The sequence below is a fragment of the Salmo trutta genome, chromosome 6 (genome assembly GCF_901001165.1).
Source record: "Salmo trutta chromosome 6, fSalTru1.1, whole genome shotgun sequence".
In the NCBI taxonomy this organism is placed as follows: Eukaryota; Metazoa; Chordata; class Actinopteri; order Salmoniformes; family Salmonidae; genus Salmo; species Salmo trutta.
Window position 1 is genome coordinate 48,913,552 of NC_042962.1, and position 19,061 is coordinate 48,932,612.

Here is a 19,061-nt window from a genome sequence, read left to right on the forward strand (position 1 = left end):
TATTGACTTATTTTTCTACTGTATTATTGACTGTATGTTTGTTTTACTCCATGTGTAATTCTGTATTGTTGTATGTGTCGAACTGCTTTGCTTTATCTTGGCCAGGTCGCAATTGTAAATGAGAACTTGTTCTCAACTTGGCTACCTGGTTAAATAAAGGTGAAATATATATATATTTTTTTAAAGATCAATACTGGTTGTTCGATCATAAACATTCTTCTCATCATTTGGTCAACATTTGGTTTTGAAGGAATGCTTATCTTATTTTTCTTATTTTTCAACAGTCTAATTGTACACCCATCGTATGTATTGTGTTCTTCCTCATCTGAGACATTGGTATGTTGGATCACTAGGATAAAGATATATTTGGCTAGAGATTTATCTGAGGGTAAATAGAGCTGAATATATTGATAAAAGTCCCCTTGTCGTAGAGAGATTTACACGGTTATAAAAACGTCTCACCAGGTAAGCCTCCATGAAACTTGAAAGATGCATCTTGGGTACCCTCTTGTGGTGACTACTGACTATTGTGTGAAGAAGATAGTGGTATTTTTGAGTCTGTGTCGTTCTTATAGGGGAATGTAAATGCTTATTCAGTCAGCCCTTGTAAATTGTAGATCAGATTATTGTGCAGGAAAAAAACAAGCATCTGATAGCTTCTCCTATTTTTGCTTGCTGTATTCAAGAACCTCACAATCCACACAATCTTAATTTCACTCATTGGATGTTGAAATAATACAGCATTATTGGCTTCAATAAGAATATGTTTAACTCTATCAAGGTCTATTTCTGAGTGATGGTTGGTTGGAGCAGGTGAACAAGAACATTCCTCTTTGGAGGACTTTTATTCTATTCTATTCTATTCTATCAGATTATATTTGAATGGCCAGCAGGCCTATCTTCTGGTCAGCGGAGTACCGAGAATGCTGTTGAAGCTAATTGAATGCTGTGAGCTTCCTCATTGGCTATCTTCACTATCACTCGATTAGCCAATTCGAACTTCCGCCTTCTCGCAACACTTTCTCGGAAATGATGGTTTCCACTAGATAGCACAGCCACAAAGTCTAAATTGACTATATCGTAACAATGTATAAAAATACAAATTACATTTTTGGTCTTAATTTAAGGTTAGGGTTATGCATAAGGTTATCAATATCTTTAAGATTAGGTTTAAGATAAAGTTTAGGTTTAAAATCACATTTGAAGAAGACAAATTGTAGAAATAGGCAGGGTTTATGACATTGTGTCTGTAGTAACTAGTGACGACCGGAAATTATGTACACATACCGTTGTCGCAGTGTATTTCAAGTAACAGGTTCGGCTTTGCGTTTACTGACTTTTGACATCGAAACATTTATGTGCATCGAATCGTTTTGTGGAAATTCTTTATAGTGTACATATGGCTTATCCAGGATATGGCGGGGTGAGTAAACGCTTCGTGTGTATTTTTGACTGTGATTTTACAGTAGTCTACATAAGTCAGGAGTTTGGCCTATTTCATTTCAGATAAGGGGAGTGCTCAGATAAGACTCCTAAAATGTATCTTTGTTATGATGAAACATTGTAACACGGTCACTTGTAAGCACAATCGTTTCAAAGTATCGACATTGAAAGGTTTCGCATCTGTCTAGGCAATAAACTGTTAGGTTATATCTTGGTTATGAAAAAAGTTGATATTGCCCTCAGTTCTAGCTACTTAGTTTAGTCACTAGTTTCAGTTTTCATATAAATAGTTATTGTCCCCTTCGATGAATTCGGAGGGGACTGTGGATCTGTCTCCCCGTACGTTCGTACATTAGTCACACACGATATGTCAGACAGCATTGGGCCGATTTCGATGATACTTGGTTGAATGAATCGTCTTGTCATTGTGATCCGGAATGTACAAAATTACACTGATTGGCCCAAGGTGGGAGCTAAAGTACTTAACTGAAATGTGTTAGTCACTCGCGATATCTCAGTTAGCCCAAGGGTTGCACTGCATCATTCCTGGTGGACGACATGTTTACTGTTGTCTTGTTTATTTTGGAGTAATGTTAACAATTGAATTTGGCCAGCTGGTATTTTCTCAGTCTTTAAAAGCACTTAATGCTGTAGTTTAAAATCACCCTATGTAAATACACTAGGTAGGTGGCTATTTAGGCTGGCTAAGATGGTAGCCTAAATGTAGTTAATAGCCTAGTCTTGGCTACATACACTGTTTCAACCCCTCTAGTATGGCCCACAGCACAACCTCTCCCATTTGGGGAAATGGAATGCTTGTTATTCTTCTGCCATGGTCACTGCATTACCCTAGGATATGTCCACACCTAGCTCCCTAGCTCTCGAGAGCCCAAGTGGGGGTAGGCTTACACCCAGACCTTGACTTCTCAATTGAACATATGGACCTGAGCTTGATCAATTAACTACAATCCCAATGCTCTGTTTTAACAGTTAGAAACATGAATAATCCTTGCTTGCAATATGGTTTTGGAAACCTTTGGAACTTAACTTTCACGTCGGGAGAAATAATCTTTAAAACACAAAATATACACTTAATGTATGCAGTTTAGCAAAGCTTTACCTGGCAGAATTTTCAAAAACACAGCCCTCAGCTGAGGTACAAAACTTCCTCCCCAGTTATGCGCCATTGCAGATGTTTGAAGTGGAAATTGGAGGTGAGGAAGTGTAGTCTTGGTTGGAGGCGGTGTTCTTGAAAATACAACTGGGTGAAACGTTCCTGAACGGACTACCGTAACTGTATATTTTGTGTTTGAAATTATTTCTCACGTATATGAAAGTAAAGTTCCAAATGTTTACAAAACTCTCACGTGTGAGGCATATTTGCATTTAGATAGACACTCCCCAAATGTTCTGTCATTTTCCCACAAGGTTAAAGGATGTCCAGTGGCTCAATGTAATGCAATGGAATTGGAGTCATAGGCTAGTCCACACCCTGCTTATATTGTCAGTGAAAATATCCTCACTACATCTAGAAATAGGTCCACAACCTGCTAATTTTGCTTATATTGAAAATATTTAGAAATAGTAAACTGGAAAGAATGCACATGACTCAATTATAAACAATCACCTGACCACATCATATACGTATGACTACTCTCTGAGGAAGACGTGATGTCCAAACGTCAGTAATAGTATACCTGTTTGCTTCCCATCAAGGCATCAGGCCTTAGTGTTAGAACATCTACAGTGCCTCTAGAAAGTATTCATGCCCCTTGACGTATTCCTTATGTTGGTGTTACAGCCTGAATTCAAAATGGGTGAAAAAAAGTATAATTTAATCCATCTACGCACAATAACGACTAACTAAAGACCTGTCTATGGACTTATTAGCACATTTATTGAAAATGAAATACAGAAATATCTCATTTGCGTAAGTATTCGCACCCGAGTCAATACTTTGTAGAAGCACATTTGGCAACGACTGCAGCTGTGAGTCTTTTTGGGCAAGTCTCTAAGAGCTTTGCACATCTGGATTGTACAATATTTGCCCATTATTCTTGAAAAAAATTATTCAAGCTCTGTCAAGTTGATTGTTGATCATTGCTAGACAGCCATTTTCAAGTCTTGCCATAGATTTTCAAGGCAATTTTATGTCTAAACTGTAAGTAGGCCACTCAGGAATATTCAAGGTCATCTTGGTAAGAAACTTCAGTGTAGATTTGGCCTTGTGTTTTAGGTTATTGTCCTGCTGAAAGGTGAATTTGCCTGTTGGAAAGCAGATTGATCTAGGTTTTCCTCTAAGATTTACCTGTGCTTATAGATGTTTATTTTTATCCTAAAAAACACCCTTGTCGATGACAAGCATACCCACAACCTGATGCAGCCACCACCATGCTTGAAAATATGAAGAGTGGTACCCGGTGATGTGTTGTGGTTAATTTGCCCTATAACACTTTGTATTTGTATTCAGGACAAAAGTTAATTGCTTTGCCAATTTTTTTGTATTTTAAATTTTTTACAGTATTACTTTAGTGCCTTGTTGTAGACAGGATGCATGTTTTAGAATATTTTTATTATGTACAGTCTTCCTTCCTTTCACTCTGTCATTTAGGTTAATATTGTGGAGTAACTACAATGTTGATCCATCCTCAAGTGTTCTCATATCACAACCATTAAACTTTGTTTTAAAATCACCATTGTCCTCATGGTGAAATCTGTGATCAGTTTCCTTCATCTCTGGCAATTGAGTTAGGATGGACTAGAGGTCGACCGATTATGATTTTTCAACACCGATACCGATTATTGGAGGGCCCAAAAAAGCTGCTACCGATTAATCGGCCGCTTTTTTTTTATTTATTTATTTTTTTTGTATTTTTTTTTATTATTATTTAAAAATAATAATTCTAATTTATTTTTCATTTTTTTAAATGTTTATTTTATTTGTAATAATGACAATTACAACAATACTGAATGAACACTTATTTTAACTTAATATAATACATAAATACTATCAATTTAGCCTCAAATAAATAATGAAACATGTTCAATTTGGTTTAAATAATGCAGAAACAAAGTGTTGGAGAAGAACGTAAAAGTGCAATATGTGCCATGTAAAAAAAGCTTCCATCCCTCTCCTCGCTCCTACCTGGGCTCGAACCAGAAACACATCGACAACAGCCACCCTCGAAGCAGCGTTACCCATGTAGAGCAAGGGGAACAACCACTCCCAAGTCTCAGAGCGAGTGACGTTTGAAACGCTATTAGCACGCACCCCGCTAACTAGATAGCCATTTCACATCGGTTACACCAGCCTAATCTCGAGGGTTGAAGTCATTAACAGCTCAATGCTTGAAGAATTGCGAAGGGCTGCTGGTAAAACGCACGAAAGTGCTGTTTGAATGAACGCTTATGAGCCTGCTGGTGCCTACCACCGCTCAGTCAGACTGCTCTATCAAATATCACATCATAGACTAATTATAATATAATATACACACAGAAATATGAGCCTTAGGTCATTAATATGGTCGAATCCGGAAACTATCATCTCAAACAAAACGTTTATTTTTTAAGTGAAATACGGAACCGTTCCGTATTTTATCTAACGGGTGGCATCCCTAAGTCTAAATATTCCTGTTACATTGCACAACCTTCAATGTTATGTCATAATTACGTAAAATTCTGGCAAATTAGTTCGCAACGAGCCAGGCGGCCCAAACTGTTGCATATACCCTGACTCGGCGTGCAATGAACGCAAGAGAACTGACACAATTTCACCTGGTTAATATTGCCTGCTAACCTGGATTTCTTTTAGCTAAATATGCAGGTTTAAAAATATATACTTCTGTGTATTGATTTTAAGAAAGGCATTGATGTTTATGGTTAGGTACAGTCGTGCAACGATTGTGCGTTTTTCGCAAATGCACTTTTGTTAAATCATCCCCCGTTTGGCGAAGTTGGCTGTCTTTGTTAGGAAGAAATAGTATTCACACAGTTCGCAACGAGCCAGGCGGCCCAAACTGCTGCATATACCCTGACTCTGTTGCAGAGGTGACACATTTTCCCTATTTAAAAGAAATTCATGTTAGCAGGCAATATTAACTAAATATGCAGGTTTAAAAATATATACTTGTGTATTGATTTTAAGAAAGAAATTGATGTTCATGGTTAGGTACACGTTGGAGCAACGACAGTCCTTTTTCGCAAATGCGCACCGCATCGATTATATGCAACGCAGGACAGGCCAGATAAACTAGTAATATCATCAACCATGTGTAGTTATGATTGGTTCATTGTTTTTTATAAGATAAGTTTAATGCTAGCTAGCAACTTACCTTGGCTTCTTATTGCATTCGCGTAACAGGCAGGCTCCTCGTGGAGTGCAATGTAAAGCAGGTGGTTAGAGCGTTGGACTAGTTAACCGTAAGGTTGCAAGATTGAATCCCCAAGCTGACAAGGTATAAATCTGTCGTTCTGCCCCTGAACAAGGCAGTTAACCCACCGTTCCTAGGCCGTCATTGAAAATAAGAATGTGTTCTTAACGGACTTGCCTAGTTAAAATAATTTTCTTCCAAATCGGCAAATCGTGGCCAAAAATACAGATTACCGATTGTTATGAAAACTTGAAATCGGCCCTAATTAATCGGCCATTCTGATTAATCGGTCGACCTCTAGGACAGACACCTGTATATTTGTAGCGACTGGGTGTATTGATACACCATCGAAAGCCTAATTTAATTACGTCACCATGCTCAAAGGTATATTCAGCGTCTGCTTTGTTTATTTTTACACATCTACCGATCGGTGCCCTTTGTGAGTCATTGAAAAGCCTCCCTGGTCTTTGTTGTTGAATATGTGCTTGAAATTCATTACTTGATTTTGAGGGACCTTACAGATACTTGTATGTGTGGGATACAGATATGGGGTAGTTATTCAGAAATCAAGTTAACCACTATTATTGAATATGGAATGAGTCCATGCAACTTGTGATTTTTAAGCACGTTTTTACATTTGAACTTATTTAGGCTTGCCATAACAAAGGTGTTGAATACCTATTGACTCAAGACATTTCAGCTTTACATTTTTAATTTCAAAAATTTTCAGCAAACAAAATTCCACTGTTGTTATGGGGTATTGTGTGTTGTATCAGTGACACAAAATATCAATTTAATCGATGTTAAATTCAGACTGTAACACATTTGTTGGAAAAAGTCAAGGGGTGTGAATACTTTCTGAAAGCACTGTATATAGCTGCTTGTTTTTTTGAGTGCTCCAATCTGTTTTATATTGAATTAGTCATTTTGGGAAGTTTTCCTTAAGCCCAGTTACTTGATGACTGTACTCTCCTTTTCTTGTCAGTATGGAGGACCAATGCAAGGCATGCAACTCCAGGGTATGCCCATGCAGGGTGGACCCATGGGAGGCCCACCCCAGGCAGGCTACCCCCAGAATGGTGGAGGCTACCCTGGGACCTTTGCTGCTCCTCCTCAGCAGCCTGTTAATGACCCCATGTGGGGGTACTTTACTACCATAGCAGGACAGGTGAGTGATCAATGCTTTTCATTTAAATTCATGATCATGTGTACAGTAAATGTTCCTCTTTGGATAGAATGCAACATTACTGGCTTCCTGAGTGGTGCAGTGGTCTAAGGCACTGCATCCCAGTGCTTGCGGTGTCACTACAGACCCGGGTTCGATCCCAGGCGGTGTCACAACCGGCTGTGACCGGGAGTCTCATAGGGCGGTGCACAATTTGGCCCTGCATCGTCCGGGTTAGGCCGGTGGGGGGCTTTACTTGGCTCATCGCGCTCTAGCGACTCCTTTTGGCGTGCCGGGCGCCTGCAGGCTGACTTCGGTCGTCAGTTGAACGGTGTTTCCTCCAACACATTGGTGCAGCTGGCGTCCAGGTTAAGCGGACGAGTGTTAAGAAGCGCGGTTTGGCGGGTCATGTTTTGGAGGACGCATGACTCAACCTTTGCAACTCCCCAACGGGCTCAGGAGAGGCAGCGACGAGACAAGATCGCAATTGGATATCATGAAATTGGGAAGAAAAAGGGGGTTAAAATACAACAACAAAAAATAATGCTACATTACTGGTACATGCATGATGTGATGTGTCATGGTTACCCCACAAAGTGATCTCAAGACATTCAAGTCCCTTTTTTTTCTTTTTTAAATAAAAATATTAAATTCACTGCACAGTAATAAGTTGTTGTTGGAGAGTAATCTTACAGGGATATTCCTCTGTGCAGGATGGGGAGATTGATGCAGAGGAGCTTCAGAGGTGTCTTACACAGACTGGTATCAGTGGCACCTATACTCGTAAGTTCACTCCCATGATCCAAGGTTCACTGTGGTCATAAATGATCCAATTATATTATGTGTGTTTTATGATTTGAGTATCCCGCATTAATATAGTCTTTGCAAAGATTTGTCACAGGTTTTCTGATTGGTATTGTTTTTCATTGTGTGATCGTGGTTTCTCTTCTCCAACAGCCTTCAGTTTGGAGACATGTAGAATCATGATTGCAATGCTGGATGTATCCTTTCTATACCAATGAATCTCTTGGACTGGGCCTCTGTCCAGTGTCATTGAAGTTTGTTTGGTATTGCACTTTGCTACTTTGACTTGCTGGTGAAAATGAATAGAAGTCATACATGTTAATTAATAAACCTACTGTGTCAGTGCTGAGTTCATCCTTCTCTTTTAACAGTTGTAGAGGTGGGAAAGCTTTGAGCAGTAGGTGGCCGGCTGCAGCATATTTCACTCTTATACAAGGCCTACTGGGTCCCATTCAGTATGTCTTTGCCAATGAATTTGCAAGATGGAACTTCGCTCATGCTCCATTTGCATCATGCCTGTAGCTCCATTTTCAGAGGTAGAGGCACATTCTAGTCCTGTTTCTCTCTGAACATGTTCAACCTTATGTACAGTAATAGACTTTAGAACAAGGATGTACTACAGTCAGCATTTGCAGTTTGGGATATTCTATAAAATGTATTTTCTTCAGATTAGTGGGCCATATTGAGACAGATGATTACTTATGGAATTGATTCAGTCGCAGAAAGGTCTGGTTCTCCCACAACATTTACCACAACTCATCATATCCTGTGTGAGACCAGTTCACACGGCCGTTTTTAGTTTCTCTTTACCTAACGAACAGAGTTAACCCTTAACTAACCGCCCACCAGAGAGACATGACCGGAAAGCTGGGCTTCAATGAGTTCAAGGAGCTGTTTGCTGCCTTGAGTGGCTGGAAGCAGAACTTCATGATGTTCGACCAGGACCGGAGTGGCACGGTGGAACCCCATGAGATGACCCAGTCCATCTCTGCTATGGGTGAGTCAGTGCTCTGCCAGGATAATGATATGGGATAGTCCATTTTGATAGGATGATGACATGGGATAGTCCATTCTGCCATCCAAAGAGGGGCAGAGTTCCAGAGCCTGGTTCAGATGCAGCATCCGAAAGGGGTTGGGATGCTTGACTTCTTTAAATGATTTAAACCATTGATGATAGACTCCTAAAATAATCATAATTTTGGTGTAGCTGGAGATAACTTCAAGGTATTGGTCCGAGAGACCCTTCTTGATACAAAGTAGATGGACAATTAGGCAAAGGCTGGTGTTTATGATCATCGTCAACTAAATGCAGTGGTGTGAATCCTAATACTATGTTGGCTTATGAATAATTTAATACATGTTGTGATCTCTTACTACAGGCTACAGGATCAGCCCGCAAGCTCTGAACGCTGTCATCAAACGCTACAGCAAGGCTGGCCGGATATACTTTGACGACTATGTGGCATGTGCTGTGAAGCTTCGCGCCCTCACAGGTAAGATGCTGACTTGGAGGCTGCACGTGACGATTTTTAACTTCAGTTTTTTTTTATTCAACGGCATTTCACATTTCCTCACAATCCAGAGCTATGGGTTTCGTTATTATAAAATAACATAAATTCACTAACATTTTACTCATTCCAATCCATTATCTGTTGTGGTGTAATCTGTCTTGTTTTGTCCTGGTCTCTTTTGTGTATGTACATTCATAGGCTCATTAACACAGTGTCTCGCTGGGTATTGTAGTCCAATGAATGGCATTCAAATTTCACCTCCGTACACCGCCATCTTTACTATGTGTCTCCACAGAGAGCTTCAGGAGGAGAGACCAGATGCAGCAGGGGGCTGTCAACTTCCAATACGATGACGTAAGTGTGCAATTCAGGGCTGTGTTTAGTAGGCACACAACGGAATAAAACACTGAAACGGGGAGGTACTATCTGAACATGCATTATTTTTTTTTCGGTTTCATTTTAAAACAGTGTGTCCTGATGAACACAACCCAGTTTTCCTCTCTCATTCCCCAGCCTGTAATGGGATTCACAATACCCTGTCCTGACATGCAAGTTATAGTAATTACATCAAAATGAGCTAAGTTTCTCTTGATTTTCCTCCTGCAGTTTATCCTGTGTACAATGGCCATCTGAGTGGTGTGGCCTGACCCGGACCATCCCGTGCTGGAGTCAGAGAGAGGGGCACTTCAACTGGCAGTCTGGGGCTCGCTGACCACTTCCCCTAAATAATGGGAAGGCACCAATCAAAATTAGCCAATAATTCTTAGGTTGATTCCCATGACCAACTTAAAATGGGGAAGGAGGTTACAACAAACTGCTTGTTTGCCATAATGTCTGCCTGCCTTGTACACTATGCAGGAATGTGCAGATTTGCCAGATATCATATAGCGTGTTTCTAAATGTATCTGCTTGTTGTTAATTCTGTTGCTAACTGACAGTGGTAGATTTGAACAAAGAAAGGGATAGCAAAGATGTTAACTGATCTTTACGAAGGTTACTTTTGTGCCATTACAATCTCGGATCATACGGTTTCCATATTCTTCCCCATCACTGTATATGTTCTGTTTTTATAACCACTATATTGTTTTATAACCACTATATAGGAAGGAATTACTTTTACATTAAACACTCCATACATTTTGAAGTATAGGTATATAATAATATTTTTATTACAAATATACAGTTATGCTGGCTTTGCCTTTTTTAAGGTAACTATATGCGTCTCTTGATGTGAATGATACACAAATTAAACATTAGGGAATCCACAAATATATGAATAACCTGCACTGTGTTGTAAACATGCACTGTTGTTCCTTTGCAAAGAAAAGCATGCATTAACTACCACTAACAATTACGTCTACAACTTTTTTTTTTTTGTGATAACTTGCATTTTCATAGTTCAGGGTGAAATATTTATCAGATGACATGTAGTTAAGTGCTTCGTGACCATTGGGGCATTCATCAGTGATATTGGTGTTATTCACAACACAATAAACTCAGTTTGTACTCAGTATGCATTCTGTTTTATTCATTTATACAATTACACAAATGGTTTTCATCAATATGTACACAATATATTACATTTCTTTAAATACAGTATATTCAAGGACAAACATTCATATCAGCTGTTAAGTGTTGCATTGTATAAAATACAGTGGCAAACATTTAAAAAAAATGCATAAAAACAAATGTGAACAGCACTAGATTTAAAAAGTGAAATTTCTCTAGTAAAGCACTTTTTTTTTTGTTTAATTTCTGTGCAAAAGTGTGACCTCTATGAAAAGTTCAGTGGGGCACTCTTCAGGTATTGGACATGTCATGTTTCAGCTACATTGTATAGCATCTGTGCTCTGGAAAGATTATACTAGAAACACCTTAGCTTGTTTCAGCCCATCTGTGGTGGGTTTTAAAACTGAGATCGCGTAGTCGTGGCCACTCAACTGGCATTACAATGACATGGAGCGAAGGACCTGTGCCCTCCGAAAAGGCTTATAGCTGTGTATGGGCACAACTCATGGGATAGGGCCGGTACGATCTGAAATTAAAGGTAGACTCGGCAATATGTCATATTGCTGAGTCTGCCTTTAATTCAAACCCAACTAAGTACTGCTACAAAACATGCATAGCTATAGTATTCCTAATGAATATGACTTCCCTAGATTCCATTTGCCCTGACTACAAAGTGATTAGTATATCTGTTAATTGCTACATATAGGAGCATGATATGTGTTCTTCATAATGTATCTCACTCACTTCTTGGGCTGATACACAATTGAACCAAAACACATACAACAATTATGGAAAATGAAGTGTTCTCTTATAGAAAAAAATGGGTGTATTTATTACCGTTTATCATTTTATAACACCAACTTTCCCCTTCATGATAAATCACAAACACGTTTTGAAATCTGTTAAAACAAATTGCCAGCTGATGTTGATCCATGCAATAGCACACATCTGACTGTGTTTGTGTGAAATAAGTCATAAAACTAAAATGACTTCATTTGCGACATGCAGAATCCGTCCATATTCATACATTTACATTGCTGACTGTTGAATGCATATTATTCAGCTGAATAAATGTGTTTAGGACATTTGTAAAGGCTAATGTAGGTTAGAAAAAGCTAAGGCTAACGAGGGCTAAGCTGCTAGCTCGGCCTGAATCTCTACGTCGTCGGTTTCTGACACCGTCTCAGCATTGATTTTGTCACTTGGTTAGAAACAGTAATAAAATCTGTATTCTTGGAATATAAATGGAAGCCCCTAAACATGCATGGAAAGAAGAGTTGAAGCTTATAAAGATTGTGGGGTACAGTACTTATGAAAGGTATTAATTAAAGGTAGACTCAGCGGGTTGACTTCCTGCTTATAGACAACAACAACCGAATCAAATCTGTCAAACTGCTACTATTGGCTCGTCCTTTGCATGATTGGCAATAGACAATAGTGGCAGATTACAATGTTGTAGTTGATTTCTGAAACTAGGATGTTTGTATGATGATATACTGCTATGTCTACTGTATCTTTAAATAATTGGTTACATGTAACTACTCAATAACTAGTAAGGAACATGAAATAGAATTTGGCCTGATTCCTCTTATTACAATTGCAAAAAGATACATCTGAGCAATTCAGCTTTAGAGAGTTGCTATTCATTGTAGTTTTCTACATCTGAACATATAATGTTGCGTTACAACTCCTTTGATACAGTGATATGCATTTCGTTAAGTGCAGGCCCTTTCAAGAGAGAAGTGATCCTGCACATCGATTACATATATGAAAAAGAATCGTTAGTCCACCCTGTTCATGCCGCTGTGTGTGTGTAGTTACAGTAATAAATAGTTTTTAATACAATACCAAAAAACATACTTTTGTATAGCTCATCAAAATGCATTAACTTCCCATTAAATTATTTTTTGACAATATTTTCAATAGTAAAACATATTCAGTGATTCAGGGAGGAAAGTAGCTATATTAAGTGGATAAGCATCCCTTATGTAAATTCAAATATACAGTAGAGTCCATTTGCATGTAGTTTTTTTTTTACAAGAATACAGAACTTTTAGTTTCTGTTTTAGGTCATGCCGTACAAGTTTTAAAGACCATTTTGACTTTTGGGCATGTACCCGTGCTAATTTCTAGTCAATCAAATATGTATATTATTCATGTGTGTAAATGAACGTTTTAATGTTATCGTTATTGCTTTCATGGCCCCATGAAAGAGACTTGTGGTGCAAAGTGATTACAAATAATCTCTCTCAGGAATACTTCAGCAGTGTAAGGGATACTTTGTAGAAGAGCTTTCCCAACCATTTAAATCATATTCATTTGCATATCTGTGTATTTATAATCTAATAGAAGATGCATTTTACATAGTGGTTCTTTGTCTCTTATGATCAAATTACTTTTTGAAAGACAAGTTGACGGTTGGTACTTAGGCACAATATATGATGAAATATTTGTATATATAATGTCGGACGTGGAGATTGTTAATTAGCCAAATACATTACATGGTGTCTGTCATTAATGCGATGAGTTTAAAACTGCACACTTATTTTCAGATTGAAAATGCCTTTGAAAGAGAGTTTCGAGTGGCTTTGTCCCCATCAATTGGGAATAATTATATAACGGATATTCATTACTCTGAAAGCATGCTGACCTCACACCATGACTGTGCAGTGCATGAGATGTGTTGTGTTTTGAACATGCAACAGAAAACACTTCCAAAACATGCATTTTTCTCTCTTGGAAGAACAAACATGTTAGGTGCCTTTGTGTTGCTGGCAGTATGACATCTGAAATATGTACATGGTAGATAATTACAGATATTAGTAATATACAGTATAAATACCTATGTATAAATGTACTTTATAATACATCTAAATCAGAGATCGGCAGAAAAAATTGGAAAAGGAATGGAAGGAAGTCGACTGTATTCCTTGCATATACAGTCTCCTTCTAAGACCCTGAGTCAAACTTTGAGAGAAGCCCTAGTTTTCCGTAGTGAGAAAGAGGGGCGCAGGCAGGCGAAAGGGCCTACTTTCCCAGAAGCCCAGGGTCGGATACCGGCCTGTGGAGTCCTGACATATCTGAATTTTCAGGTGATGCGTCGGGGAGCGAGGCTTGTCTGGCGGACGGATAGAGGGCTCTAGGTTGTTGTTTCTCCGGAGAGTCAATTTTGTTTTGTATGTGTCTGGGCTCTGTGTCCTTCTCTAGCAGTCCTGCCCCGAGGTCCTCTTCTAGGGCCATTTCCGTGGGAACCTGGCCTGACATGGATTCTTTGGATTTGTTCAGGGGCTTCTCCATGTCAGGATTCTGTGAAGCAGTAAGCACAACCTGGTCTCAGAGCAAAATGTATTATATATATATATATTTTTAAACTGTGCCACTCCATTTAGTATGATATGTTAGTTTACGTTACATTACATTGACCGACCAATGTAATATTGGTCGTACAATATAATAAGAATTGTATGACGTATAGTATCCTACGTCTTGATCGCATTTAACCCGTTTAGTATGATATATGATGTTTAACTGCTTTAGTATGATATGCTACGTTAGGTTAGGGGTTAAGGTTCGGGTTAGGAGTTAGGTTATAGGGTTAGGGGAAGGGGAAGGGTTAGTGAACATGCTAATTAGTGACAAAGTCGCTAAAAAGTAGTAAGTAGTTGCAAAGTTGCTAAAATACTAAAGTTGTCTGTGATGAGATTTGAATACACAATATTTAGGTTGCTAGACGTTCCTATGTGCCCAGCCAGCCACCCCGACCAACCACCCTCCTTTCGTTTTTGTCAGTTACTGTCCGTACCAAACGTAACATATCATACTCATTTTAGTGTCCCGGATTTACGTTTACTATGTTATGTCTAGTCAATGTAATGTACCTTGACATAAAGTAACATACCACACTAAATGGAGCGGCACGGATTTTAGTCAAATATAATACGTTTTGCTCTGAGACCAGGCTGGTCAGCAAACTGAGAACAAACAACTTCAGGCAGGGATATTGACTTCCGTAGTGTCCAACACTCACACAGGGAGGATGTAACCATCCGTCAGTATACAGAACAGACAGTGATGATGCACCTATAGACCAGTATATAGACAGGGGAGTGTAATGTGCCTAGCCAGTATATACAGAGCCATTATTTATAACACAGTATATAGCTCTGAGGGCTAGTGTAGACCGTATTTGTTCACCTGGGCTGGTTCAGTATACCTGGGCCAGTGGTGAAGCAGGGTTGAGGCTTTGTTGAGGCTCTGTGATCCTGATGGCAGAAACAGGCTGCACCCTGATGGCAGGCCTCTGGTACTTTGGGCTGGAGGTGACGATGCTGTAGGCCGGGGGAACCACGGTGGTCTGCCTCTGCAGCAGCTGGAGGATGGCCTTGATGTCTGACGTCATCTGGGACTCCAGCCTGGTTGGTGGGTGGGGAGAGCCAGGGAGACAGCGTCAGTTGTGGGTCCTAGCTTGCGATCCACATGTGTCACTCACATTTTTTAAATAAATCCGCCACTGACGTCAATGCAGGATTTATGTAAAAGTCTGAGCACCTTAAAATAGGTCCTCAGTGTATTAGCTATGTATTAGCTTTAGCTACTGTAGGTTTTGTTTTATGCACGTATCTGGGGTTGTATTGGGAGAGCGCAGTCAGTAATACTCAATGCAAACACTAGAGGGAGCCCCAACCCATACAATTCAGAGAAGACACTAAGGCGACATACCTGTCCTGTAGCACATCTTTTTATCGGTTTCAGACCTTTCCACCCCAAACAAAATGTAATCACAATTTATTTTTATGTGTGCTTCTCTATTTTGTGAATGATAATTTCTTGATTTTTCTCCAGTTTTGCATACAACACCTTCAAGGTATCGAAAAGCAAATATTGAAAAATATCACTTTAATTGATTTATTTACAATGACAAACACACAGACCTGTGTACTGTATCTAGACACGACACACCCGTACTGCCTTCAGAGTACTGCGGACAGAGAACAAGCCAGTGTTTGTCACAGTTGCTGTTGAGCTGTAAGACAATCTGAGCCAATCAACACCCCTGGCAGGCGTGCTCCAGCTAGATGAGGCAGGGTAGTGTGGCCAGGCGTCTGCCCATTACCTCCCTAAAGCAGGAGAAATGAGAGCGACGTACGCCTGCAAAGAGCCTGAGGTGGCCAGTCTGTAACCACCACTTCCAGTGGAAGAAGGGATATGGAGGGAAGATACAGTAGAGAGAGAGAAATAGCGAGAGAGCATAGTCTATATATAGATGGAACACACACACACACACACACACACACACACACACACACACACACACACACACACACACACACACACACACACACACACACACACACACACACACACACACACACACACACACACACACACACACACACACACACAGATATATATATAGAGAGAGAGAAATAAAAAGAGAAAGAGTCAGACTGACTCAGAGGCCTCCTCCCACTTTTTGTCTGAAGCGACCCCTCCCTCAGTCTGCTGTTTCTCCGCACCACCTCCCAACCCTCCCCTCCAAACTTTGCCGTGGCGTCTGCTGTCTTTGTGTTGCGACACGGGCGTCAGCTAAAAATAGGCGATGCTGTCTGCTGTCTGCAGCAGCTGGTTCCCTTCCATGCAGAACGTATGCAGAAGTCAACTCTCTGGGTTATGTAGTGAGCCTTACTTTACAAAGAATGATTCAGTGGACTGTGGATGCGTACGGTAAACCCAGTTGTATTCTGATGGATGTTGTACTGGAAAAACCTTGCTGTGTATGTAGTCTATAGTGCAGTGGGATGTAGTGATAGTTGGGCTGGGGTTATTTGAAGATGGTGCAGTCCAGTGGTCACCAACCAGTCGATCGCCACATTTCTGTAAAAGAAAACAATGATAAAGCCTTGTGTTCCAATTTCATTTTATTAGTCTCTGGCTGTTGGTGGTAGGTGCAGCCAATTCAGCTGCCCTGCGCGTTGGGAAGGCAAACTGTTGCCATTTCATGTGTCTGAAGATATAAACTCTGCCTTCCCGGTGGGCCTGGAGAGGAAATCAAGTGCACTATAGGCATACCGCTGGCCAATCAGATTGCTCAGATGACCGAGTCTGGAGTAATTTAGCAGGCATGAAAGAAAGCTACGGAAAAATTGATACAGTGAGATTTCAAAACGTTTAAAACCATGACTAGAGAGAGACTGTCAACGAATATAGCAAAGGGCTGCTGCTTTTATGAGTGAGTTCATGTTTAAGTTCTTACTCAGCACTGTCAACACTTTGTACTGAAGACTTTTATAAGCCATAAAATGCGCGTTCTTCCTATTTCCACTCAGCGCTACAACAAGCAGTGCAGCAGCAATGAATGAGTAGGAAAGTGGATCTATAGGCTTGCGAAGTTGTTATTATTAGCGGCTTGGGTCTTTTTTAATATCGAGGAATATTTCACTTTCTCTGTTCATAGGAGTAACAACATGAATTTGTGCATGAGGCAGAAATAATGTGGTGCGACTCGAGTTTCGCCATCAGCTGGAAGACGGTGTCCCTTTTTGGTCAGTGTCAGTGGAGCAAAGGGAGAGACTGACCATCATGCACCATTAGCCCAGTAAAATAAAAAGCAAATTATTTACATGTATGCTCACTCAGCTGTGCCTCACAAGTAATACACCAATGGATCTATTACCGGTGTGATCATATAGCCTACCTCAAATTTGGAAATATTAGTTTTTTAAATATCCTGAACAACAATGCATTGGCAGGTAAATTCAAGCAAAGCCAATATGCGGTGATAATGTATTGGTCCTATCGCTTACTGCATAGCCTCATTGCTACAGTACTGTTTTTAATTGGTTATTGTTGCATAGGCTTACATTTTTTAAGTCATGTTAATAAAAAAATCAGAGCGGTAGATCTCGGCATGCATTTTGACTCAGAAAGTGATCTTGACTCAGAAAAGGTTGGTGACCACTGTTGTAGTCTGTTTACCACCAGAACGGCTTGGTTAAAGTTGTGCTTTTTTTATGGCGAATTACGATCAGAATTTCCCCTCGCCCCTTCTACTCACCTGTTTAGGTGCTCTTGCAGCAGGTCCAGACGTTGCTCCACCTCTCCGTAGGTGATGTCCGGCTCACTGTCCTCCTCTATGACCCCACTTCGGGAGTCCTGGGCCTGGGCCGACTCCTCCAGGACCTCTCTGGGCCGCACGCACCCCCACTCCTCCCCACGCAGGTCTAGACACACACATGCAAAAACACATTCATGTACCATTATCAACCTATGAAACAACTAAATCACAGCACCAATCATTTCCCACAGAACATTGAATCCTTTTTAGTTAGGTATGATTCACAGGCCTTTGCCAACAATATTGTCTGCTAACCGTAGTCTTTTGAGAAGGTACAGAGCACTATCCATCCACTAACACTGACTAGATAGCGGTCCCTCATCCACACCGGTCCTGTCAAAGGCTACCATTTTATTGATCAATGGCCACATTTGGCCCCACTATATAACCAGCAGTTATAGCATCAGTCAGTCTCTCACTCATATTGTTCCCTGGCTGTTAGAAACTGTAATAGCAGCACTGTGTCCAGAATCATTTCTCCCTCAGGCACAAAAAAGTTGGTCTAGTCTTTTACTGCTACTGAGTGGGTGTCGATAGAAATAGAACACACCTGACAGATGCCTGCCACAGTGTTATATCGCTATAATGCCAACAATGTTCTTCAGTCCTAGTACTGTGGACCCACAGGGGTGTACCGTTTTGTTCTAGCCCAGCACTAGTAAGCCTGATATAGAAATTAAATACCGCAATCATCCAGCCCTTGATTCTTAAATCAGGTGTGTTAGTGCAGGGCTAGAAGTAAAACCTGCACCTTTGTTGGTTCAAATTCCAGTCCTCGGGTACCCCAAAAGGTTGCACATGTTTGTTGTAGCCCAGCAGTAAAACAACCAATTGAACTAACCAACGGCTAGATATGTAGATGTGTTACTGCTGGCCTAGAACAAATATGTACTCTAACCTTAACCCAGTGCAAGGCTAGAGAAACACTGGGTTGCCACTAGAAACCTCAGCCACAATGTCAACATTGGCTATGTCGTAACAATTAATGAAAACAAAAAATATGCTTTTTGGTCTTAATTTAAGGTTAGGGTTAGGCATTCGGTTTAGCAGTGTGGTTAAGTTTAGGTTTAAAATCAGATTTTAAGTAGAGAAATTGTAGAAATAGGTGGGGGTTTATGAATTTGTGGCTGTGGTAACTAGTGACG

The 19,061-nt window shown here is 40.1% G+C and overlaps 2 protein-coding genes across 8 annotated transcripts in view; one reads left to right on the forward strand and one right to left on the reverse strand.

Moving 5' to 3' along the window:
* The first annotated feature begins 1,267 nt into the window (after positions 1-1,267).
* LOC115196101 (grancalcin) lies at positions 1,268-10,803 on the forward strand. Its single transcript, XM_029756660.1, has 8 exons — positions 1,268-1,423; positions 6,799-6,981; positions 7,692-7,761; positions 7,936-7,979; positions 8,632-8,779; positions 9,162-9,275; positions 9,589-9,647; positions 9,900-10,803. Exons 1-8 carry the CDS (start codon positions 1,400-1,402, stop codon positions 9,924-9,926), a joined length of 669 nt encoding a protein of 222 aa, XP_029612520.1. The 5' UTR covers positions 1,268-1,399; the 3' UTR covers positions 9,927-10,803.
* The window catches only part of kcnh7 (potassium channel, voltage gated eag related subfamily H, member 7), a 94,022-nt gene continuing 85,618 nt past the window's right edge, over positions 10,658-19,061 (reverse strand). For 5 of the 7 annotated variants that reach the window (XM_029756657.1, XM_029756655.1, XM_029756656.1 and 2 more), the window contains 3 exons: positions 17,857-18,022; positions 15,016-15,214; positions 10,658-14,108 (listed from right to left, as the gene is read on the reverse strand). In XM_029756657.1, the coding sequence (XP_029612517.1) occupies positions 13,830-14,108; positions 15,016-15,214; positions 17,857-18,022 (644 nt within the window). In that variant the 3' untranslated portion in view covers positions 10,658-13,829. Of the gene's footprint in view, positions 14,109-14,996; positions 15,215-16,225; positions 16,677-17,856; positions 18,023-19,061 lie in introns of those variants that run through there. The other 2 variants (XM_029756658.1, XM_029756659.1) reach the window with 2 other exon arrangements.

Coding starts and splice junctions, on each gene's coding strand:
- LOC115196101 (XM_029756660.1), top strand. CDS start 1,400: ATGGCTTATCCAGGATATGGCGGG. Junction 6,982..7,691: donor TTACTACCATAGCAGGACAG/GTGAGTGATCAA, acceptor TCCTCTGTGCAG/GATGGGGAGATTGATGCAGA. Junction 7,762..7,935: donor TATCAGTGGCACCTATACTC/GTAAGTTCACTC, acceptor CTTCTCCAACAG/CCTTCAGTTTGGAGACATGT.